At 44.8% G+C, this 26,272-nt stretch overlaps 1 protein-coding gene across 1 annotated transcript; it reads right to left on the bottom strand.

The window, feature by feature from the left end:
• Positions 1-1,196: 1,196 nt before the first annotated feature.
• On the bottom strand, positions 1,197-26,272 carry si:ch73-105b23.6 (fibrillin-1). The gene is made up of 25 exons (XM_047602213.1): positions 26,221-26,272; positions 23,394-23,449; positions 21,226-23,310; positions 20,630-20,752; positions 18,521-20,506; positions 17,971-18,104; positions 17,481-17,648; positions 17,166-17,345; positions 15,867-16,452; positions 15,618-15,767; positions 15,316-15,533; positions 14,969-15,044; positions 14,600-14,890; positions 12,889-13,125; positions 12,652-12,804; positions 11,619-11,797; positions 11,336-11,528; positions 11,121-11,240; positions 10,904-11,023; positions 10,031-10,051; positions 9,838-9,899; positions 8,620-8,806; positions 8,273-8,401; positions 7,946-8,081; positions 1,197-3,155 (listed from the first exon to the last, which is right to left on the bottom strand). Exons 1-25 carry the CDS (start codon positions 26,223-26,225, stop codon positions 3,014-3,016), a joined length of 7,737 nt encoding a protein of 2,578 aa, XP_047458169.1. The 5' UTR covers positions 26,226-26,272; the 3' UTR covers positions 1,197-3,013.

Genomic DNA, 26,272 nt, shown 5'->3' with positions numbered 1-26,272 from the left:
CCCTCTCTCGCGTGTTTGTGTTTGTTGGGCCTGCTACTAAATCAAGTGTTTCTAAACCTGCACATGTCACTTGTTTTATTTCAGGGGATCCGAGGGACAAACCTCTTACTGGCTGTCAAACTGAATCCCTACTGTTGATCTTTGCTCTCCCACTTTTCATCTCCCTCCTGTCCTACCTTCCTCCCTCCCTCCGTTCTCCTTCTCTCTTTGACTCTATCCAACTCTGTCCTTCTTCCTTCCACCCCTCGTTCCCTCGCTGGCCCTCCTCCAGGTTGTCTGCTGCAGTCGGAGCTGGAGTTCAAACACTGCAGCCTTCAGCAGCACATGAAACATTGCTTCTCGGAGCCTTCCAGAAGCACGGCACTACAGAGCTCGCCTCGCCGAAGGTGATTTCATCCTCGCCGCTGGGTTTTACCTTTAGCCGTGCCTTTGTGCAGCACAGGTGTCAGGAGCGCTGCTTGCACTGGGTTTTTAAATCCCAAGTCACAAAAGTTTCCCCTACTGATCACCGTGCAGCATCGCGGCATAATCTCAGATCATTCTCTCCGTGAATTCTCCAGAAAGTGAAAGTGGAGGACCTCAGAGCACCGCAGAGGTTATACAAGGTTGATGCTTCAGCGTGTTACCGCAACAAGGAGGTGACAGGGGGACAGGGGGAGAGTGTTTTTATCGGCTCCCCTGTCCTTGACCCCGTCGGAGTGGAGGCCGGGTCTGGCTCTGCAGTGGCGGGGACCTGCAGGGCGGCCGCGCTCCGTGCCCCCCTCAGATGATCTCATTCTGCAGGGGGCTGCCGGCTCCACTGCATACTGTGGTCATTTCCAGATGAAAGCTGCAGAGCAGGTGTCGAGTCATCTGTGTGTGTGTGTGTGTGTGTGTGTGTGTGAGTGTGTAGCAGTGACAGTGCTCTCTGCTTTAAACCTTGCTCATAAACAAATGTGATTGAGCTGCTTTGTGTGGAAGCCTCAACTGTGCCACCTGCTGGCTGGAGGAGAAAATGCACGAAGCTCCCAAAAACGCATGCTAGTAATTAACTGCTAATCAGAAGTAGTGATGGAAAATAACTGAGGACATTCACTCAAGTACTGTACGTTTATGCAATTTTGATACACTTGCACTTTGCGTGAGTATTTCCGTTTAACTGGAATGGAACAGAACATCCATCTATTATTTATGACCGCTTATTCTTTAGAGGGTCCGGGGAGGCTGAAGCCTGTTCCAGCTTACACTGGCTAAGACGTGGCGTTCAGTCACCCTTTTCATGCAAGCCGCTCTGAGATAAAACTGGAACATGCAGAGAAAAAACGTGCATATGCAAATTCCACAGAGAAAGGCCCCGGCCAGCTGAACGATAACCTAAAACCTTGTGGCTGTGAGGCCATAGTGCATCACCATGCCGGGCCTTTAGGTCCTGTGGGTCAAGGGGGGAGGTCTATGCTGCCATCAAGACGTGTCATTACTATGGGGTGGGGGTATCTGGTCTGGTCTGATAAATACCAGGTCCAAACGTTTCCCAAAAGAACAGTAAATTGTCACAAGACGGTTTAAATGTTACTTACTTATCCTGTCGGTGGTTTTAATGTTGTGGCTGATCGGTGTATTTGCACATGTGATGTACTCTTGAAGACTGGGGAGATTAAGCAATGACCCAGGGCCCCAACATTTAGTGGCGTCTAAATAAAAGTCCAGCGATTTAAAAGACAACCAATGGACCGACAGTAAACAAGGCTCCTTAGGGATCACTATCCACGGGGCGGTAATCCTCATCCTCATCATCCGGTATTTAAGTAGTTAAGATCAGCTCTTTTCTCTTCCACTGCAGCATTAATATTCTGTCACATGGTAACGCATTAGTAATAATGGTCCAATAATCTAATACACCGTCCTGATTCAAATACAGTTAATCAATGGCACATTTTACCACTTAGGTAGTTTATTAACGACAAATCTGATACTGGCACTCGTCTCCACTTCAGTTATACTTTATCTGTATAAAGTGACCACTCATACAAACAACTGATGCACTTACAGTCAGTGGCAAATCAAGACTTTAAGTCTGAATCTGATGCATATTTATTACCGATATTGTAGAAGCAGAGCTGTTCTTTAATTCCAAGTCTTTGATTGGAGCTTGTGAGAGGCTTAAACATGTTTTTGGGGAAGTGGTTATTGTAGCGTGATCTCTTTTTAGACTTACGAAATTATTCAACAGCTTCAGATTGATATGTAACCTCAGTTTAAACTTTTATCCTTACAGTTTCAGGATGTATTTCATTCTCTCTGGAAATGACGCCGCTTAAGTGGAATTTATACATTTCCATTGTGTTTACACATAGTTTTACTTGCAGGTGAAACACTTAATTTCACTGTTGTCTTAATTGAACGTGGCACAATCCAGCAACGCATAATAATTTGGTGTAATTTCCAAAGCGCATGAATGATTTTAGGAAACGGTGACACCCGCGCTGTGTTTGCAAAATAATAACACCTAAATAAATCTTTGTTTTGCCGGTTATGATTGATGCTGGTTTTCCAAATATGGAACTGGACGAGAACCACAACCAGCTTGATACTGACTCTAATTACGAACAGAGGAGCCCGACAACAGGTATCCTGGCAAATGCTAATGTTGCAATCACAGAGGCTGTTGGCCTCGTATCAGCTGGAAGCCGTGGACTACTGCAGTGGTTTACTTTTCATCAGCGTCTCCAGCCAACAGATTGTCGGGTTCTGCTGGGTCAGACTCTGACTCTGAAAGTGTTGTCCAGGCGTAAAACAAAACAAAATAAAAAAAAAAAAAACCTCCAGCTCAAACCTGGCGGGTCCATCACTCAGCGGAGAGGACTGGAAATAATCGACCTTAAAAGTCACTCAGGTTTAATTACTTCTTACAATATAAATAAGAGTCATTCATCTTTGTCTTTGTAAAAACGCGCACCGTGGCTCCAAAAAGTGCTTGTGTTTTGTAAACCTGTGCATTTTCATTTTCCGCGCGCGCGCCCTCTCACAGCGTGTGCTATCTGGTGCGCTGCCTGGGTGTGACGTTGTCTATGATCCGAGGGCTGCAGTGCGTTATGTAGTGCAGGGCCGGGTCGGAATAGTTGAAGGGTGGGGGGTTGCGCTGCTCCTGGATGTAGTCCGGCAACAAGTGGGGGAGGCTGGAAGGAAACACACGAGTCGGTCAGGATGCAGGAATAAATTGGAAATCATTCAGTCTGCATTTCCAGATGCTTTAAAGTAGGGGTCTGCAACATTTTTCAGGTCAAGGACCCTCAAACTGATGGAGAGATTTAGTAGGGATGTGTTCTATATTCACCTCGGCCTAGTGCTGTTTATAAATATACATTATTATTATCATTTTACATTCAGTATTCATTTTTTTAATCTCAAACATGTGAAATAGTAGGGTGGAGTGCAACTGCTGTAAACATAAACATGCCTGACATACATGGGATTTCACCTGGGAACTGAAATATATATATATATATATATATACACAAAAAATGTCTAATCAACCAAAGATTTTGCGACCCCCCTGCAGTATCTCTGCGGACCCCCTAGGGGTCACGGACCCCCTGTTGAAAACCTATGCTAATAAAGTGTTGTGCATATTATTTCTTGCACTTATGTGTGTATAGCGTGGATGAAATAAGGGCCTGTAAATCCTTTTGCTAATAATACTGCGCGCGTGTGTGTGCGCTTTTGCAGTGAGATCCTGGCTCCAAGTACAGACAATAACTCAGCTCATGCATATTCACGCAGGAGTGTTGAAAGAGGCTGAAATGTTGGGCTAAAGCTGATTAAAGAGACGCTTCTCTAGGCTCGCTGCAGTCTAATTTGTAGCTCAGATAGATGTTTTGGATTGCATCTGATTGCAGGTGTCCTCCGTACAAATATGCACATCCTCAACAATGACAATGAGCTACAGGCGGCACAGACCTGCTGCACCGTGAATCACTATGTGAACAACAAAACAAACACTGTGACAAACGATTCCTTTAGAAGGTCGATTGTCGTATTGTTGACTTCACAAATGCATAATGTAGAATACATTTTGTGGTACTCCATGTAACCGGAGCCATAGCAGCTCCATCACATCACAGGCTGCATCTGGTTCTCTGTGCCATGCTGAAGGACGGCCTATTGGCTCTAATCTAACAATGTAATCCCACAATGCTGACGCCGACCCCCAGCCATTACATCCATAGGGTCCGCTCCGCTGATAGCACAAAAAGCAGGCCAGTCATCAGGGGGATTACGCGCCTCCACGGCCCACTAACACTTGGTCCAGATGCCGTACATCACGCTGAGGCTAAGAACGACATGCACAACGGATACTCTGCGAGGCACTCTCTCAAGCGCGTGTACATCTGGACGTGAGATGTCCTTTAGAGTGGATTTTCATTCACTCGGCCGCGTATTAAACCCCCGCCGTGATCCGATGTATGAGAGCGTGCGCTGTGTGGATTTGACTCCTCAAAATAAAAATAACAAACCTACAGATTTTTCCATCTATGTAAAGAAATAATAGACATTTTAGGTTGTGTCCAGGAGTTTCGTAAAGAGTCTGATATCTTTCTTTTGTCTGTACGGAAGATAAGAAGCTAATTAGCTTAGCATGAAGGCTGCAAACACCTTTAGAAACCTCATTCATTTCTTCATCTTAAGAGCAAATCAAAAGAATTAATAAAAATGCTGAACTACTCCTTTAAAAAAATCTATTGAATATTTGGATGATTAAGTCAGTTTTCTGCATGAAAACATCATCTGTAACCTGAATAATAATTCCCGTATCCTCACCACTACCACTTGCAGAGCAGTAAAGGGCAAAACTACGGCCTGCCAGCCACACAATGGTCCAATGGGCTGTTTAATCCGGCCCATCGAGCATTTATGAAACCAGCACATTCATTTAGCCTAGTTCCTAATAACACTAATGATTTTTGCTGAAGCCGTAAAGCCGAGTCCATCGACTCGGATGTCAAACCCGTCTGTCAGATTTTAGTGTGAGCTAAAATGTTTGCCCACAACTGCTCCAGGGGATCAGATTCAGATTCAGAAAAACTTTATTGTCCCTGGGGCGCAGTTTAAGGCACAGTAGCGCAGCATGACGTGCAAGCATGAGACATTTATAAGGAGCAAAGTATATACAAATGACTTTTAACTTACCGAATTGTCCATGGAGGATGTAAACATAACTGTATGAGTAAAGTGCAAAGTGTAAACAGTAATTTCATGGATTATATATTTACACGTCTTTAGACATTGGTGTAATATACAATATATTATATGTGTATATGGAGTGGAAGTAAACATGGCTCCTTAGGGATCAATGTCCACAGGGCAGTGATCCACCCAGTATCTAAGCAGTTAAAATAAGACCTATTCTCTTCAAGTACAACATTGGGTGGACGTTTTAATGCGTTAATAAAAATGATGCATCGGTGTAATTCAAACGCATTCAGCCAATGACACATTTTACTTCTCCCGCAGTTTATTTCTCCTAAGGAGTCTTTGATTAGAGCCTGTTAGAGGCTTGTAAACGGGGAAGGTGATTATGATCTCCTGATAGAGTCAGTAGCTTCGGCTTAACACAGAGCGCACACCTTTATCCTGAGGATCAAGATCATTCATTTACAAGCATTCGTAAAGCGACCAAAAATTAATTTCAGGATCTCATGTGCTCCAGTGACGACGCTACTAAAGTGGCACCTATTCCATCCACTGTCATCTCTAGTGTGAACAAAGATTCACAGTACACTCATCACTACCTTGGTTCACTCTCTATTATCTGCAGTGCAGTTTCATAACTTGACCTAAGCTGGTAGTAGGAAGTGTTTTTGTTTAATATAGTAAGAGAGTGGGCAGTCCGTCCTCCAGCGTGAGAGAGTTAAATAGGATAAAGAGCGAGCGCTGCAGCGTCAGAACCCCGGACCAGATTTAAAGCCTTCAAGTTGGGAAGGATTGTCTCTGGGCAGAGATGCTTGACCACACTGCAAATACATAATATGTGCGTGCATGCGTGTGCGTGTCGTCCTCTGCAGCAGTATCTGTCGTGATGACCTGAAAAGAACCCTGCCTCACCCAGCCCAGAGGAGCCGCTGACCCACCTAAAAACCACGGTTTATATTTCCTCATTAGAGCCTCGGCGCCCCGTGACAGAGGCCACCGAGGCCCTGGACTTTGTCTTAGTCTGGGCTTTATGAGACAGTAAAGCTCATTACGGAGCAGGAAGCACGATATGTTGTGCTCGGCGTGTGTGTGTGTCAGCAGCCTGTGGCGTTTGGATAAGAGTTGTATGGATGAAAAAATAAATAAATAAATAAATAGTGAGACCACACTGGTATTCTTAGAATTAGACAGATAAGAGGAGGTACAAGCAGGAGGGCTGTGCCAAAAGAAAAACGCTCCGTTAGTGCGTAAATAATGTTAATGCCAGCATTATTTTAGAGACCCACGCAAGAAGCTAAATGTCGCTACAGTCGGTTATTATTAATTAAACAGCTCCCGGAGCAAAATATTTTTCGCGAAGCTCTCCCTACGGCTACAAAATACTAAATACTTTTGCCTTTTGTGGCGACTATAAATGAGGGTAAATGTGTGTTTTCTTTTCTTTTCCCTGAATGAATGAAGAAAAACGAATTCAAGAGCCAGTTGAACGGGTGATCGTGACCCAGGACGTTATGTGGAAGGAGAGTTGCATGATAATTTCGAAGCACGCAACACATCACATGGTAGAGAAAGGTTAACTACGCTTGGGACAAAAGGAACATACACCGATCCGGCGTAACATTATGACCACATTCCTAATATTGTGTAGGTCTCCAAAAACAGCTGTGACTATGAATGGACACGGGCTTACTGAAAGTGTCCTGTGGTGTCTGGGAACACAGTGTTATTAGTGTGAGGGTCCTCTGGGTGCTATGGTTTGAGTCGAGGGGCATCTGTGCATCTTCCCACGGATACTTGATCAATCAAATATTTATTATCCTCAAGGGGTCAATAAACAAGACAGTCACCCTGCTGGAAAAATACAGAGGTTAAACTGTCTCTTCACCAAATAGAAGGAGGAAGGTCCCACACACATGGAGCATGGAGACATCCATGTTATGACTAGTTGACCTGTCTCTCAAACAGTGTTGTCTCCATTCTAGGACACGATCTACTCTGTAAAAGTGAGCTTTGAAACGAGACTCCAGTGACATTTTTGACAAAAGAATTTCCGCAACACAACCGTGCAGAGAGAACAACACACAGGGTTGCTGTAGAATGAAGTGAATAAATACTCAAAAAGAGGGACACAAGCAACTCGACAATATACACTGTACAATAACTAATGAAGTGCCAGTGCAGGGGGAAGAGGAAGATGTGCTGGGGACGGCTCACTGGAGCTGAATGTGAAAGAGCGGACTCCGGTCCCCTCTACGGGCGGACCAAGTTATTTCCCCTGTGGATCGTTAAAGTCTGTCTAAGTCAATTTTGGAATTAGTTTGGGAGCAAGTGAATTTGGAGGCCAGGTCAACACCTCGTGCTGTTCTTCGTGTTTTTTTTTTTTTTTTCTTTTAGTTGTTCCTAAAGTGTTTGTGTGTCAGGATGAATCCTGCTGGGGAGTGTCATTGCTATGGGGTGGGGTGGGGGTCTGGTCTGGTCTAGGTAATGAATACCAGGTCCAAAAGTTTCCCAACAGAACACTGAATGTTATTACCTTCTCCTGACAGTGGTTTTAATGTTGTGGCTGATTAGTTTGTATGTATTTAACCATCTTTAGCTAAACTGTAACACATAAAAACATACTTTGTAGTTTTAGTTTAAAAGTTGTTGTTTTTTTGCGACTAAAGTGACTGTGTAAGTCACACATGACCTGTTATATTTATAGATATAGAAATCACTGTTTTTTCTTTCACGCTGTATCTAAATTTAAAAACAAACCCTCTGTGAATTCACTTACTCTCCAGTGACGGTCTTCTTGCGGCAGCAGCAACAGGCCAGAGCAGCCAGGAGCAGCAGCAGGAGCAGCGGGATACCGATGCCCAGGACCAGACCCAGGACCAGGTCCACCTCTTCGTCGCTCACTTCCCCTCGGCCTGTAACACACCAGTCAATCCCGAGTCACAACAAGCTCATGCTCTCATCAACACATATAATATAACAATGTTTTAAAAAGTGAAAAGCGCGGTATATGCATGGAAAATAAATAAAAATAAATAACACAAACCCAAGCAATCTGTTTCGTTTAGCCCCCTGCTTAATATTAGTCCTAATGCTATAGACTCACCTATTACGCAGGACTGGGTTTCATCCACATCGGTTGTGCCGTTGCAAACACACCTGTAGCTTCCATAGGTGTTGGAACAGAGGGCGGGATAGACGCACACTGCCTCCTTCGCTTTACACTCATCCAGATCTGGAGACAGAGAGGCAGCATGTTCTTATACTTTATATTCAGTTATATTATCTATCTATCTATCTATCTATCTATCTATCTATCTATCTATCTATCTATCTATCTATCTATCTATCTATCTATCTATCTATCTATCTATCTATCTATCTATCTATCTATGTGCCCTTTAATGTAACAGCAGATCCAAACAACAGATAAATGAACAAAACGTATTTTACCATCAACTTCTACGTCTTTGAAAGAGTAGTGGCTGCTGACTCGGGCCAGATAGTCCCTGATGTACCAGTGCGGCGTGTCACTGGAGACGGCGAGACGATATTCTTCTTGGCCCTGATTGGATCCCTGCTCTTTCATGCTGATGTTGTAGAATTTGTTGCTGAAACCCCGGGTCAGAATTTCTTCCAGCTGAGCAGGAAACACATGTTAGTATAGACCCCTTCACGGTCTGTGAAATAGCGTGACGTTTTTTTGAGGGGCGGGGCTTAGCTGGACGCAAAAGATTGTAAACGCCGGTGTTTTGGCAAGAATGGATGAGAAAAACGCTATTTTAAAGAATATAGTCATACGCTCACTCCCTGTGAGTGTTACTGACTGATGGGACTATGTTCATCTACACTCTCACTCACTGGATGGACAATTTGATCAAAGAAGGACACAGAGGGGATGAAGTCTGGTCTGGTCTTTATTAAGTGAAGCCTCTCCAACAAAGATATTACTAGAAGTAAGTGGAACCAGTGTGGAGGGTAACGCAGTAAATGTAACTTTTGCTTGGACGGATAGCTAGCGGTTAGCATTAGCATTAACATGTAACAAGAATCCCCCAAATAATTCATCATATGATTAATGTAACGTAATTTCAGTCACAATTTTGTCCAACTCAACGTTATCCAGGCTGAAACTGATGATGCACTAGATATTTATTTTATCTAGCAATTACAGGATGAGATGTTACAATCTATGGGTAAAATGCATTTAGAAGCCCAGCCCAACTGAAAAACCAAACAGCAGGCTACTGCTAGTAGCTAACAAGAAGACACCAGCTAACTAGCCTAGCCAACAGCAGTAGGTAAGAAGTGATAGGATATGCGACTACATGTCAACCAACACATCTCCACTCTGCAAAACAGGCAAAATACAATTAGAAACCCACACAAGGAGACACAAGGCTAACTAGCCTAGCTAGCTAACAACGGAAAAGTGTGTGCCCTTCTGATCGTCTCACTCCAATCCTTTCTTTTAATCACCAAATCCTGGAAGTGACTGGTATGTGATAAAAGTTTGACCTACAGAATACAGAAATACAGAAAGATGATATTTTCTTGACTAACCGAGTGACGGCGTTCGCCCCAAGCTTCCCTCTGTTTTGCCTCCAGCGAACACAGTGACAAGTTAAATCGTGTTATTTCTTTGTGACTTGTTGCGAATATAACACACACCTGTTGGAGTCCATCAGCCCTGTTCGTCTTCCAGCCCAAAGAGACGTTGAACATGTTATGCCCTGCCAACACAAGATGTTTGATGATCTAAATAAGCCATGTATGGGCATGTTTACCATGGTAACCACATAGGAAGAGCGTAGCTGTGATGGAGCTAATGAAGCTGCAGAAGGAAACACATGGGAGCTCTTACCTGGAGGATTGGGAGAGTCACCTGCAGAGAAACACATTAACGTAATTACAATATACACGGGTGACACAGTTAACACACACAATGTGCTGCGGAGTATAATTACAGTTTTTCACATGCATGCAAATTAATCGTGTGACATTTCATGACACTTAACTAGCACCTTCAGGTAGTTACATGCTGGCAAAGTACAGAGAGGAAACGCACGGTTTTCTGACTCCGCGGTGGAATATATGCACGACATGAAAGGAGCAGATTTCTGCTGTTTTAGTTCTCATCAAGCGTCTTTTGTTTGAGAGCGAATGATTCATTCACGTGTTTTGTTTTCATGAACAAGAGGAGTCAGTGTGAGTTACTGTGCACCGATCAGCTGTAACATTGGTGGTCATAATGTTATGCCTGATCGGTGTATAGTACTATACTGATCATGTACAATATTTTCTTTTATTCCCCACAACTTGTAACATGTGCATCTGCTAAATTTTCTCATATTCAATCAACTCATCTTGTATTAAGAAAAAAAAAATGTGCCATTCGGTTAAGCTTGTTTTGCTTGACAACAAATCTTAAAATAAGCACAAAGTTCTTGTCTCTGACCAAAATATAACATGTATTTTTTTTTGCTTTCCTGAAATTCCTTTTTTGCAGCAAAAATCATTTACCACGACTGACTTTTTGTTTAGCTGCTGCTCCGTAGGCCTGTGAGGAAGGTAATTTCAATCCTTTGTTATGTTGCACATGTCAGAATTGACAATAAAGTTGACTTGACTTAAATGAACTCATGCAAGGTGTGAATCTTCCCCATTGCCAACCTCATACGACTAAACTTGTGTCCATTAATGCTAACTAGTATTCGATATGTAGATGTGCACGTACCACATCCTTCCGTGTCCTTGTCGTTTTGATATCTACAGAGGCACTGAAAAGAGCCGGGCATGTTCTTACACTCGTACTTGGCGTTCTCACAGGACATGAGCGCAGCGCACTCGTCCACATCTACGGCACAGACAAAGACAGTTGGGTTCAGTCGCTGTAGATAAATAAACAGGGGGTGGGGGGGGGGGATTCATTCTGCGGTGAGGCCATTCAGTACCTGTGCAGTTGCGTCCGTCGCCCTCAAAGCCAGGCTTACATGTGCAGGTGTAGTTTTGTTTCGTGCTGCGACACTCTGCGTCTTTGTGGCAGGGGAAGGGGAAAGGAGGGCTGCACATGTCTGAGAAGACACACAAGCAAGCAAGAATTACTGTGTTTGCAGGGGTAGGGGGGCGGGGCTAATCGGATGAATAAATCTCCGTGTATGGTACAAACCATGCTCAAAGCACTTGTATCCCTCTTTTCCCTGAGACACGGTGTTTTTAGGACACTCTCCACAGGTGAACTGGCCCGGCTCTGACTTTGGCTGGCACCGCACTCCTCGGAAGCAGGGTTTGCCTCGACATATGTCTGTGGTGTTCTCGCAGGACTTCCCGCTGAATCCTTTCGGGCAGAGGCACCCCACCACCTGGGAGGCACCAGAGAATAAGCTGGCTTAGTAAGAAATCCTTCCAAAATGAATACCTCCGACGAGACCAAAAAAAAAAAAAAAAAATACCTGGAACTTTCCCTTCTGGTGGTTTTCGACAATGCTGTCACGCTGGCAGGTTCCTCCGTTGAGGCAGTTGCAGACGCGCAGGATCGGGGTGAACAGGGAGCTGGTGAGCTTGTCGCTGACTTTGACGGTCAGCTGGACGGGCTCGGTGCTGAGCGGCGTCCAGGTCAGGTAGCCGTCACCTGGAACGAGACAAGAGTCTGTAAACCCTGCACAGCAAGAGCTCAAAGGAAGTAGATCAGGAAGAAAAGGGGAACATCGTGGGTATCTTCCTTTTAATATGAGAACACGAATTATACACTGATCCCTAACTCTGACCCCAGAATATATTATCACTTAAATATGATCATAAATCCGTCCATGTCCTTTCCCTTCATAATGTAAGGTAGCCCCTTCAGTGCATCCTTATCTAATCCATTCCACTCATTAATATTCAATTAATTCATGCAAAAAAAATTCCACATTTTTCAGGGCTTGAAATTGCAACCATTTTAGTCACATGTGTAATCTGTGTATTTAATATTAACAATTATTGTGCTGTGAGCAAAAGTCATGCCTCTATGTTATTAATTATTATTATTAATAGTTAGTGTTGGAAGTTGTGTTGCAACCTGTTTAAAAACAGACTGAAATAATAATAATTAATTCATTTTCAGTCTTTGTTAAATGTTTGTGTTCACATCCTGTGCATCTCCTGGGGGGGGTGCATCTCCTAGTGATGCCCCTGGTGCCACATGTCTAAGTGACATCCACAAAAAGTTCCCCAGCAGAATACTGAGTTGTCCTGTCAGTGGTCTTAATGTTTTGGCTGGTCGGTGTACATTTAACATATTTGCCAGACTGTCTTTTGTGTATTTCTCTCTGTGTGTGACCCATTTACTGACTCAGCTCGGAAATGTCCCATCTGCACCGCTGGCTACAGCATCTCACTAATGAATGTCAACAGAAACGTCATCTTTAACGTCTCTGTCAGGGAGGAAGGGAGGGAGGTGAGCTCTGCTTCTTGGGGAGATTCGAGTGTTTGTGCGTGTCTCACCTCTGCTGACAGAAGCCCCCGGAGGCCTGGGAAAGAGCAGCGAGAACGCGATGGGGTCTCCGTTGGGGTCCTGAGCGATGATCTGGGTGTTGACCTGAGAGTTGACCTGACCGTGGATCACCATGGGCTCCGTCACCAGGGGGGGCATGTTCCCTGCCGAACCACAAACAGCGAGTTAGAAAAAACTCCAGCGATGATGAAAGTGTAGAAAGCTTTTCCAGACGTGGACGGTTGTACCATAGATCAGAGCCAGGTTTTGGAACTGCGTCTGGGCGTCCAGAGTGTGCTGGCCCAGGTCGGAGCTGCCGGTCGCCAGGGTGTCGTGGATGCACTGCATGCTGTTTTTACAGGTTCGCCTCAGCTCCTCCACCTCGCCGGGACTGACGCTTTCCAGCAGGGACTCGGTGGAGACGGACTTCAGCGGAGTCTGTGGAGGCGTGGAGAACAGCATGCTCTCTGGGCCTGGCACCGACCCTAGGAATACAAGCCCACAAACATAGAGGAGAGACATCATTTTGCTTTAAAAAAGCATCGAGGAAACACTAACCTGAACTCTTCTACATTCATAAAGTGATTGTATATTCCAGATGGACTCTGGGTCCACGAGTGAACACTGACTTATTATCAACTGGGCAAATGTGTTGGCAAACTCATCTGGAGTGTTCATGAATAATTCAGTTTCACTTTTATTTATATAAAATAACATTAACCATCCGAGTTATCTCAAGAAGCATTACATAAGCCTGAGGTAAAGGTGGGAAAGAAAAACTCAACCCCAGCAGAACCCGTCTCACACGCAGGGACCCGTCTGCTCGAGGTTTGGTTTCCTTTTGTAAAAACGGGTTTTAAAAAGCTGCTCTGAGGCAGACTGCAGCTATAAACTGGGGTTAGGATGTCAGTGCAGCTCCATCCGCTGTTGTGATGTCTTTTTGGCCCCTTGCATGCTTTACTTCCTACAAATATATATATATGTAAAGCAGAGGTCAATCCAGGTTAAGTAGGTGCGTGACAGACGAAATCTCCTTCCAGAGCTTAGCTCAAACCTCTGCTTCATGAAATATTCATTATAAAGTAGCCGTTCTCTGATTTGTTGCCCAGATTTGATTCAGTCGTGAGAGTTTGCGTGATGAAAGAAGTGAAATATCTGAATCCTGCATCTGTAGAAACCCGTAAGATGCTAAACGTGCTGATTCAGTTGAAAATCTTCTCTCGGTTTGTTGTTAATATATAGAGTTGCTTGGCTTATATTTTGTTATGTGTTCTTTCTCCTACTCGTTGTGTTTCTGTGTTTTAGCGACGCGCGGATCGATTCGATATACTTCAGAGTTTAAAATAAATAAATAAATTACTCTGATGTCCTGTATTCTTTATGAAGCTATGATTTGAAATACACTACTTTTTTTAGGTTTACAAGACACATTAGGGTGTATTTACACAAAGTAACATAACGTAACGGTATCAACGATAAAGAAAATCAATGATATTGAACATTTACTAGTATCATATCACTTTGCACTGCAAACGTTTGGATCTGTGTTCTGCTTCTGGGTCTGTTTTTCACTGCTTTGAGACATCAAGATGTCAAAATGTCCTCAATTTTTAAAGCATAGGTCTTCAACATGGGTCTTCCCAAAATCTTTGGTTGATTAGACATTTTTTTATATATTTTTTACACATAAACATGAGTCCAACATATTTCAGTAAAGGGACAAATGGAGGCAGAGGACATGTTTTTTCACCCTTGTTTGAACATAAACAAATGAATATTTGAACCTGTGTATTATTTGAATAGCTTAATACTGAATGCAGAATGATATGGGCTGAGTTTAATATAGAACACATATAATAGGTAGGGGCTCAGCTTGGGGTTCCTTGGCCTGAAAAATCTTGAAGACCTCTGTTTCTAAAGCAAATAAAAACGTCTATGTGTGTCTATGGTCCAACTCACAGGACTGGCCAAAGAGATACAGTTTCTCCTCAGGAGGGGGGTTGAGGTCCGTCGATGGGAGGGTCTTTCCATCGGACATGAGGAAGTCATCGGAGCGGTTGGTACTCCAGAAGCCCATGAGACCCACGGTGCGGTTGTAGAAGGTCTGCGGCACCTCCACCATGGCCGACAGCTGCATGTAGCCTACGGTCCTCCAGACCACCGCGTGGAGGCCGCTGGCGTACACGGCAGCGCAGCGATTCACCGACTCGCAGCGCACAGCAAAGTCCCTCTCACCCAGGTGCACGACACCTGAAAGGATGAATCACTCTTAAAGTCTTAAGTCTTGTTTTAAATCATGTAATAACAGCTTTTTAAGTATGTGTTTACCAACGGTCACCGGAACCTCAGCGTCATCCACCAACAACTGCAGTCCACCGCCCGTCTCTGAGCACCTCCATTCGATCTGAAAATAAAACATGAATGTTAGAGCTGGGTTAAAGCATGATCCGGTCATAATGTTGTGGCTGATCGGTGTACTACAACATTTTCTTATGCATGCGGTGTTCCAAAAAACACTGAACGAACTCAGTCTAATCTTTTGGCCCTGCAGCTCCATCCATACAGTAACGCACAAACATAAAGAGTGGAATTCATTTTCCTAATCTAACTTCCAGAAAGTAAATAACTTCTTTTCAGCGCACACTCTCGGCTTTCTCTCTCTCTCTCAGTCTGACCTTGCCAATGCCCTGGTGGAAGGCAGCCATGCGCACCACCACGGGGACTTCAGCGATCCCCCTTGCGTCTGCGTGCAGCTTGTCGGTCTGCCCTTGCAGGGTGAAGATATTGGATCCGGTGCTGGATGAGAGTCGCACTATCACGAACTCTCCCAGGGCCTTGAAGGAATAGTCGGTCCCGTCGAACGTGACGAAATGGAGGCTGCCGTACACCATCGCTGCAGGATGAACATGCACAGACACTGTAGATGGCTGGGCTGTATGTGCACAGGACTGTTGGTTTTAAATTGAGTTTCCCTCACCTACACCCTGCGTTGACGCCTTTGAGTGGCTGCAGCCGTCTGGGCCGCCCCAGCTGTAACCTTGGCAACGGTCCAGGGGTCTCTTGCTGAGGTAAAGGTGGCACAGAGGAGACTCGATGCAACACCACTGGAATGGTAGGAGGTCTTCGTCTGGATGGAAAGAGATGTTAGATAAAATACTCATGCTAGGTGTGGCTTAGTGCAGACTAATGCTAAATCCTACAAAAATCCAAAAACCTAACATATTACCGATATGTTTCTGCGCGCTTTGCTCAGTGAAGTAGCGTTCGTTGTATCCAGCCACCAGAGGACCATCCGGTTCGTACACACACCTCTTCCCTGAGCCGTGTTTATTAGGCAACAGTGACTGGAAGATGTGTCCTCCAGTGCCCCCCCACCGCTGACCCCTCAGCTCCTTCACCCTCGGATCCGGATCGGTGGCGTCCTGCATGAACGACAGGTCCTCCAGAGCCTGGGTGCGGGTGCAGGGGCAGGAAGGCAGCACCTTCGTCCACCCAGCCGGGTCAGGCTCCTTCGCCGCCCACGCCTTGCACCTGATTTTTGGATCCGACCCCGACGGCCCCGTCAAGTCGTACACCAGCTGGCCTAAATTACCCATGGTTCCTATCACCTGCTGAGGCCTGTATCTGCCCCCGGGTCCGAAAAGGTTTTCTGGAGGGACAGTGATCTCCTTGAAGGAAGATTTTCCGTCGGTGTAGCCGATGAGAGCGTCGTGGTGCTGCCTCTGGCCAGGGCCCCAGCTCATCACCCCGTAACGCAGGAGGGCGAAGGAGCGCGCTCCATCCGTGGTCAGGATACACTGGAAAGTGTTACTCTGGAGATAACAAATCAGAAGTTCTATTATTCCCCATTTTTAATAGTGATTCACATACAAAAAGGCAGGCGTCACAGTCTGTGCAGTGTTATTTTTAGATGGAGGCATGCGGAGGCAGATCCTGTCTCTGTTACTCTGCACTGAACCGTAAAAAGTGAAACAACCTCAAGGTGGCGCCAAAGCAAAACAAATTTATTTGACAAACTGCAAATACCGGTTTCTTTCAGTGGACAGTTTTAAAAAAAAAAAAGGCTCGCATTGCACATAACAATGCTATTTAAAGTAGGGCATGCAGGTAAACAAACAATAACACTCCCTGCCCCTTCACACCCTTCCTCTGAAACTGAAAGAGGTTTCGGGAACAGGTAGAGTCTGAGTCAGACACAGTTTGAAAGATGTTTTTCCTATGGTGTGTTTTATCATGCACACTCGAGATGTGAATTGTTTTATGTGGGACAAGCATATTTAGTAAATGGAACAATATCGAATCAGTTCATATTTGATAGTATGAGAGAGTTTGATGATGAGGGGATAAAAGGGTTGACATTTTCCAAATGTTTTTAAGCAGGCCAGCTCAAAAAAGAGCTCCCCTTTCCTGCGTATTGAAAGAGAAAATATCATTTATGAACGTGTGGTACATTCCTGCAGCATTTTTTGAGCTTCAAATGTGCGGTTTTGGTAGCAACTGTGCTTCAGAGAACATAAATATCAACCTCTGAGAAGTTGATCTTCTGGTAGGAGACGGGCATCGCGTTGTCCCAGGTGATCTTGAGGATCCAGGCTGGGATAAAGGCAGGCTTTTTCTTCAGCGCTTCAAACTTCGTCACTTCTTCGGCTGTACGGTTGAACACTATCTGGGAGTAGACATTCGACACGTCCGGCTCATGGTATTCCTGTAAGAGTAAACACAGGAAAAGGAGTAACAGGAAACACAAGTTGCATGGCACTGCAAATACAAACCAGGTCATCCCAGGATTTAGTTTTTTATTCATCTTAATTCCAGCCTTAGACTCTTAATGACATCTAACCTGATAGTGCAGCCTTCCTTCCCCATGGGTGAGGTCAGCGTCGTCCCAGAACACCGCCAGCAGAGACACATTCATGTCGCTGGGGAAGCCGGTGGCCGAGGGAGACGGGAGCAGATACTGCTCGTTCTCAGCCAAAGATTGAAACTGGACGAGTCCGTTATCAGAAAACTGGAAAACAAAAGAAGCATCAGAAGCTCTTACTGTAATATGCCATGCTACCTTTAAATATTGTTAAATATTCCATGCTGTATTTATGTATGTGTCATTGTGAAGGGCTGTGTGCATTAGTTATTATATAATAATATCAATTTAAATAAAACCACACCCAGATGCAAATAAAAAAAAAATGGAAATGGAAAATGTGAGGTCACAAGCCTAGTTTTTAGTTTACAGAAGGTGTACCACTTATCATTTATATTAAACAATATTTGCTAACACTTCAGAAGAGCATTTTCTATAGTGTTGCACATAAGTGTAGTTAGAAACGTACATAAACTCTGTCATACAGTTTCCCCAGAAAAGGGAAACCCATCGGTGGTGTGATGTATGGGGAGTTTCCATCCTCTGAGTCTATTTTTACTTGTCCATCTCCAGCCTCTGGCCCATAGGGGTACAGGGTGCTCTCTGTTGGAAGAAGCACAGAAAGACAATCATTTGCAATTTCAGGACAGTTAATATCATACTATAAGTTGCAGAAGTTGCTTTACACCACACAGATTTGATAAAAATGCTAGTTATGTGGATATATGTGATTAGCTTTGGCCTTATTCCACTTTGCAGGTGCTCAATTCCCTCATGTGTATGCACGTGAATGGTTATTGGGTTTTTCAAAAGCATGTTTCTTGAAGACTCTGATTAAGCCATGAGCCTTCATCATAAGTCGGTCTCACAGCTGTTCCATAAACTACAACAAGTGTTGCTCTTTTTAATGTTTGACACAAAAAAATGAAATGCAGCGGCACAATAAAATTTCAACATAATAAAGTGAGGCCCAACACACACAGAAGTAGGAAATGGTGAATAACAAAAGTATAGCCAACCCTTGTTTGTGCACATTGTGCTGTTTCTTGGACAGGAACAGGTGTATGACCCTAGCAGGTTGGTACAGGACGAATGTCTAGGACACGGTGTCTGTGACACACACTCATCCAGGTCCACACATCCTCCTTTTCCATGACCATTACTTTTAGTGGCATTCCACCCACGGTTACACGAGCATTTGAAGCCTCCTACGTGGTTGATGCAGGTGGCAGCAGAGTGACACTGACCATTATTCTGCTGGCACTCATCGGTGTCTACACACAGTGGACCGATACTCATGAAGCCGGGCGAACACGCGCACACGAATGACCCGGGGGTGTTGTGGCAACGAGCAAGAGGGTGGCACGGCTTGGTCAGGGCGACGCACTCGTCCACGTCGTTGCACCAGGACCCGTTCCCGTAAAAGCCCGTGGGACAGTGGCACGAAAAGGAGCCGGGTGTGTTCCAGCAACGTGCCAACGGGTGGCAAGGTGAGTTTTCACATTCGTTAGTGTCAACACACGCCTCCCTCTGCTCGTGATATCCCGAAGGGCAAGAGCAGTTATATGCTCCGGGCAGGTTTGCACACACCTCGTCAGAGCGGCAGGCGGTGTTATTCTCGCATTCATCGACATCCTCACAGCCCAAGCTAGTCTGTTTGTAGCCAGGGGCGCAGAGACAGGAGAAGTTCCCTACTGTGTTGGTACATAATGAGTTTTCAGGGCATGGTGCGCCGCCTGGGTCGTGACACTCATCTACATCCTGACACTCTGTACCATTCAGAATAAAACCTTCATTGCAGGGGCACTGGTAAGACCCGGGGATGTTGACGCATGTGGAATAGCGCTGGCAAACTGAAGAGTTGAGGGAGTCTGAACATTCATCCACATCCAGACACTCTGTCCTATTACTCCAGAATCCAGTGTCACATTCACAGTAATATGAGCCGGCAGCATTCATACATGTCCCGTTGGCACAAAGCTCCCCCAGCTCTTTGTCACCGCATTCATCGACGTCTACACACAAGTCGCCGACGCTGGAAAACCCTGAGTCACAAAAACACAGGTGGCTTCCGATGGTGTTGATGCACATGCTGTGAGCAGGGCAGGTGGAGTTGTCTAGGCATTCGTCGATATCCTCGCAGAAGGTGTTGTTTCCTTGGTAGCCTTCCCAGCACTCACATACGGACGACCCGACTGTATTCATGCAGCTGGAGAAGTTAGGACACTGGTACAAGCCGAGGGAGCACTCATTTATGTCCAAACATAGGGAGTCATTTCCTGCAAAGCCCGGGTCACAGGTGCAGTTGTAGCTCCCTTCCAGGTTAGTACAAGTACTGTTGTCAGGGCAGGTGAAGTTCCCCGTCGCACACTCGTCTATGTCCTGACAGTGTGTCCCATTTTCTTGAAAGCCATCCCAACAGTCGCAGATGTAGGAGCCATTTGTGTTGAAGCAATAGGAGAAAGCAGGGCAGGCTTGGTCACGCAACTGTTTGCATTCGTCCACATCCGTGCAGACGGTGCCACTTCCTTCATACCCATGAGTGCATTGGCAGTAGAAGGAGCCCTGGTACGGGTGGCACTTGGCAAGTGGGTGGCAGCTGCTGCTGGCGTTCAGGCAGGTGGCTTCACTCACGCATGTGCCCTCATTGTACAACGTTCCCAAGACACATGAACACTTGTAGGAACCGGGAATGTTAATGCAGGTCATGTTTGCGCTGCAGGTTGCGGCCAGTTGACATTCATCCACATCATCGCAAACAAAGCCGTCACCCTGGTATCCATCTTGGCACTGGCAGTGGTAGGACCCGTTGGTGTTGAGGCACAACGCCTGGGCACTGCAGTTGTTTGGCAAGGAGGAGTTCCTCTCGCATTCATCCACATCCCGACAGTCAAAGCCATTGCCTTCCATGCCACGTGGGCAGGCGCATGCGAAAGATCCAGGCTCGTTAGTGCAGCTGGCAACTGGGTGGCATCCTCCATTTTGGACTTGGCACTCATCAAAGTCTATAATTTATCCAAAATGGGACAGTGTCAAGGAAACAGCCCCACATGATGCTAAAAGAAGACTCGAGAGTAGCTGCAAAAGAACTAAACTCTACAGTGGATGAATGATGAAATGATATTTACCTGAGCAGTTCTTCCCGTCTCCTGTGAAACCGCTGAGGCATAAGCAGGAATGGCTGCCTCTTGTGTTGACACACTGGGCAAACTCACTGCACTCCTGCAGCCCTGTCTCACATTCGTTCACATCTAAAAAGGTAATGCACAGATGGGAGGGAGATAAGGGGGGGGGAGGGACAGGAAGATAATTAGGTTCCCAGCAGAGGATAATAATCCCTTATCAGAACAATTTTATGGAAGGATATTTATTTACAAGTGAAGTCAATAAATCTTCGGGGCCTGGTATCATCAAATACAAAGGAGGGCATGTGCAAATATTCAAAATAGACGCCTCTATATGATTTCTTATATTAGAGAGTATGGGGCATCTTATCATCCAAACAATATATACATATCATGAATCTGGTAACTTTAAATGTGACATCTTGTCCATAGTGCGCTTAGACATTATATTGCCTTTGCAAAACTGCCTTTGCATTGAATTTATTAGGATCCCCTACTTTTTGGTTTGTGTAGATGTTGTTCACATTTTCCAGATAGAAAGATCTATTTCATCAGACTCTGTAGATTGATCACAAAAAAAAATTAAAAGTTTGTTTTACCAACACACTGCGTTCCATTGAGAGTATAGCCTTGCTTGCAGACACAGGAATATGATCCAGGAATGTTCACACATTCAGTTTCATTTTGCAGACAGATATTTTCCCTCTGACATTCATCTATGTCATAGCAGGTCAGTCCATCGCCGCCAAAGCCCAGGTCACAAACACACTGGTATCCAGTGGACGAACTGTGGCACAGGCCATGACTGTGGCAACTGGGGTCACACAGCGGACTAGGGGGCACACAGGTGTCATTGAGGGCTATTGTACCATTCAAACAAGAGCAAACGTGAGCTCCCGGGGAGTTGATGCACTCTGAGAAGGCAGGGCAGGTCGCGTTAGACGCGGAGCACTCGTCCACATCTTGACAGGAGAAGCCATCCCCTGAGAAGCCCTGATGACAGGAGCAGGAGAAGTCCCCCATAAAGTTGGTGCATACGGCCTGAGCGTGGCACGTTCCCTTCCTGGAACACTCGTCTATATCCACGCACTGGGTGCCGTTCGCCATGAAGCCTCGTTTACAGGTGCAAGCGTACGACCCGACGGTGTTGAGACACGTGGCGTTGACGTGGCATGGGTCGTCTCTACACTCATTCATATCAACGCAGCCCATGTTGCTGGCAGGGCGGTAGTACCCGGTCCGGCAGGGGCACTCGTACGATCCATCGGTGTTTCTGCACACTTCGTTCACTCCACATGGATTGCTCAGCGTCTCATTGCACTCATTTATATCTTGGCAGAGAGTCTTGTTAATCAAGACAAAACCTGGCAGGCACTGGCAAGAGAAGGAACCCTGAGTGTTGAGGCAGGTGGCTTTGTTTCTGCAACCTCCGTTATCTACCAGACACTCGTTCACGTCACTGCACTGCGTCACCCCGTCTCCAGAGAACCCCTTCCGACAAGTGCAGTTGTAGGAGCCGGGAAGGTTGAGGCACACTGCGTTGGTGTGGCACTGCTTGGTCAGTGAGCACTCATCCACATCCACACAGTTGAAACCGTCCCCTCTGTACCCTGCCATGCACCGACAAGAGAAGGAACCAGGCGAATTCGTGCAATCTGCGTAGGGGCTACAGCGGCCTGTCGCACACTCGTCAATATCGCTGCACTTGGAGGTGTTGAAGAAGAAGCCAGTGCCACAGTCGCAGTAATACGACCCGCCGGTGTTGACGCAGGTGGTGGTGGAAGGGCAGGTGTCAGCTCTCGCGCACTCGTTAATGTCTTCACACCGTCGTCCATCTCCGGTAAAACCTTCCAGACAGGAGCACTCGTAGCTGCCCAGCCTGTTGATGCAAGCGGCGCTGGGGTCGCATTCATTGGCTGCACTGCATTCATCTACATCCGCGCAGGTCAGCCCATTTCCCACAAACCCCGCTTTGCAGGTACACCTGTACGACCCCATGGTGTTCACGCAGTCTGCATACAGGCTGCAAGTACTGGCCGCGCACTCGTCAATATCCACGCAGCTCTGTCCGTTACTTTCAAAGCCACTGCTGCACGTGCAGCGGTACGTCCCTGGCAGATTTTTACAGCCTTTGTAGCCAAGCGAGGAAGAGCACACAAAAGGGGTCTCGGAGCATTCATCCACATCGAGACACAGGTAGTTTCCGTTGCCCTTGTATCCAGCATTACAGGTGCAAACGTAAGACCCAGGGTTGTTGGTGCAGGTGGCGTTCCAGTGGCAGGTCCCTTGTTTGGTGCACTCATTAACGTCCGCACACTCGAAGCCATCACCCTTGAAGCCAAGTTTACACTGGCACTGTCGCCCCCCCTCCGTGTTTGTGCAGACAGCATCGGTATGGCAACCTCCGTTATTTTTTTGACACTCGTCAATGTCCTGGCAGTTGGTGCCATCTCCATTGTACCCAGCGACGCAGAAGCAGCTGTAGCTGCCTAGGGTGTTATTGCAGCGCGCCATCGGGTGACACCTGTGCAGGCCACTGAGGCACTCATCAATATCACTGCACACCAGACCGTCTCCCTGGTATCCCATTGTGCACACGCAGGTGAAGTTGTTTGTGACCTTCAGACAGTCGGCGTTGGGGTGGCATTGGATTCCCGCCGCTATGCATTCCCTCGGCTCAGCAACTGCAGAAGAACAAGAAGCAGAGAAAAAGTAAGGAACACTGAAGTCAACACCGCATTGGTAACTCAGAAAACATGCCGGATACCTGCACTGCAGTATCTCACCACTGCAAACAGACTCAACAGCCACAAGAGTGGAAACCTGTGAGGACAAAGAAGAGAATAAAATAAAATGAGAATTAGGTTTCTAGAAACGTTCTGCGCTTGCTATATTCCCGTTTTTGTTTTATCCTTGTAGCTATATATAGAAACATTATTATTATTATTATTATTAAATTCAGGCATAATTAACTTTCATCCACAGTGACTGATGTAGGGCTTTTTTTCAAAATACAGCACTTACTCGCTTTAGAGCTTGGCAAATTTAAACAAATGTATTCTAATACAGCAGTCCTGCACTAAATCAAATCTTCTTGTAGGTGTTCAGCATTCATTTCAGGTAACTGAGAGATACTGTGCTTTTGTTTTGGAGGCAGTGATTTGTTGTATTAATGGCTTGTGTTATATTGTACGACTACATCCTCCCCAATGATCATACAGTTGAATTACCACCTTTCTTCAACATAAACTGAACATTATTGCAGTCATGAAGGAGGATTTAGTGCAGGACTGTTACAGCAGAATGCATTAATTTTACACTGCCTTACCTAATGATGTGGGAGGTGAGTGTATAATAGGAACATGCACCTGGAGGATTATGTTGCATGAAATGTCATCCATCCGTGTTCCAAGAAAACATGTAAAACCTTGATTTGACCGAATTACAGAGTGTGTGTTATCTCTTTTCTTTTTTTATTTATGTGCTTTGTGTTTCCTCAGCCTACTTTCATCCCTCTGAACAATGGTCGTGTGTCTGTTATCAGGGACGGCGTAACACACAGACGACTTCTTTAAGAATAAAGGAATCTGGACTCGCCCACCCAAAGAGGTCATTTACTGTTTTTCAGCTCTTCCTTCATTCTCAAATGTAAACAGATGCGATTTGTGCACATGTGATTCAGTTGTGTGATTTCTTAGAACCTGGTATAATCCCATTTAATCCCATTTAACGGGTCACAGTAATTAATTTACAATATGAAAGAGGTTGCAAATGACGAAACTGCCATCAAAATGCACAATTTATTCACCTCAAAAGCTAAGGAATGTAATAAATATACCATAGTCAGTTATCTTTTTGTAACACGTTACTAAATTAAACCAATATTCAGGATTTAATTCCCCAAAAAGTAGCAACTTTAAAAGAAGTGATTGGAGGTAATATAAATAGAAATGGCAGATTTGACGTGATAATTGATATTTAATGTCACTGTAGCCCTGGGTTATAATTTGGCATAGCAGCCGTTTCTTCTTTAATCAACGCGGCAGGACAATCACAACAACACAGGAACCAAAATCACTCTCCGAACGAAGTCACAAATAACTCCTGAAATGTTACATGTGTGAATGTGATAAAGAATTATTTATATAATGAACTCAATCTCGCAAAGTGCAGAAATAATGTGAAAATGCAAAGTTTGCAATAACGGAGGTTACGTCACCTAAAAATAAATGCCAAAATCCTACATGACTTCTTCCGTTGAGCCATTGAGATTTTTGTTTTGAAGTTTTTTCTAATCACTTCCCTTCTGCTCCATAAGTGGATTTCCCATTTTAAGTAAACTGTCCCTTTGAAGAGGGTCAGACATTTAGATGATTATTTTTTTTTTATAATTTACAGGCCTAAGATTTCATTAAAAACCTGTACTCTACAGGCCTGCAATCTGGGGGTGTACACGATCTTATAATAAATGTACATAGGTTTGAAACATTATTTCAGAAACTCATCAGTCATTACAGGAAATACGAGAGCCGATTTTTGCTGAAAGGCACAAGTAGCGCTCGGTTTTACAAAGCGATTTTCCCCTCAGCTTCCAAAGTGTTTCAACGGGAAAAGGGAGGTTGTGATTATGAGAATAATAATAAAAAAAAAAAACAGCTCCTGTTAGTTTGTGCTTGGGTTTCCAGTTGAATGCCAACGCTCCCTTCAGGTCTTGCAGCGCTATTGTCTGCGTCTCCAGTGGAAAAAAAAACAAAAACAAAAAAACGGAGATGACTCCTATTACGGGAATATTAGACACGCCTGCTGTAAATCTTCTCTTGAGGCATTGCGGTTACAGGACGGTAAATGCGTAGAACAGCTTCCATCAAACTAAACAATCAACACCCATAGCCTGAAGGAAACTTCAGGAACAGTATGGAAATGTTGTGCACAGTAAAGCACCCGCTCATAAGTTTCTCTTTTACCTTTTGTATCGATGCAACATTAAGCTTTTCCAAAGTTTTTCTTACTATTTATAGCTAGAATTTTGCACACAGACTATGTCCTGTATGTTGTAAGTGTAGCTAAGCTTCACTAATAAACATCCTGTTTGTATAATCATACAAAAAAAAAAAAAAAAATTGAAATTTCAGGAAATGATGACACATACTGCAAATTATAGTTTTCACAAGCTGATTTAAACTAATTTTAAAGGTGAGAAATAGCTTTAGACATGTTGCTAGGTAGAACTATTTAATCTTTACAGAGAGCTGAGCTTGCAGCAACTCCTCCATACCTTTATGCTAAGCTATGCTAATTGTTCTAAAATTCAAGCGTCCATAACTTTATTGCACATCATGTAAGATTAATGACTTGTAATTTAAATTGTACATTTAACAGTGTAAATGTTGCATTTTAATAGCGAGAACATGAGTGAATTTAAAGTGAGTATTTAATGACACACACTATATTAAATCCATGGATGTTACTTAATTAAGAACTCAATTCACTGGAAAAAATAAAAAATAAAATAAAATAACGAAACAGAGCAAATGAAATCAGGTTTTTCTTACAGTTGCAGCAGCACGACGAGAAGCAAGGTGATTTCCACTCACCTCATATTTCCTCGTCTCCCGGTCCCGTCCGAACCCTTTCGTGGTTTCAAGC

This window comes from Mugil cephalus, chromosome 13, assembly GCF_022458985.1.
Source record: "Mugil cephalus isolate CIBA_MC_2020 chromosome 13, CIBA_Mcephalus_1.1, whole genome shotgun sequence".
Taxonomy (NCBI): Eukaryota; Metazoa; Chordata; class Actinopteri; order Mugiliformes; family Mugilidae; genus Mugil; species Mugil cephalus.
Note: the sequence above shows the minus strand (reverse complement) of the source record. Positions and strands in the feature narration are given on the sequence as shown.

Excerpts from the sequence above, each read along its gene's own strand:
- si:ch73-105b23.6 (XM_047602213.1), bottom strand. Across the intron at positions 11,798-12,651 it reads GGGGGCTTCTGTCAGCAGAG|GTGACGGCTACCTGACCTGG; the intron begins GTGAGACACGCA and ends GTCTCGTTCCAG. Across the intron at positions 8,082-8,272 it reads AACCCAGTCCTGCGTAATAG|GCCGAGGGGAAGTGAGCGAC; the intron begins GTGAGTCTATAG and ends GGTGTGTTACAG.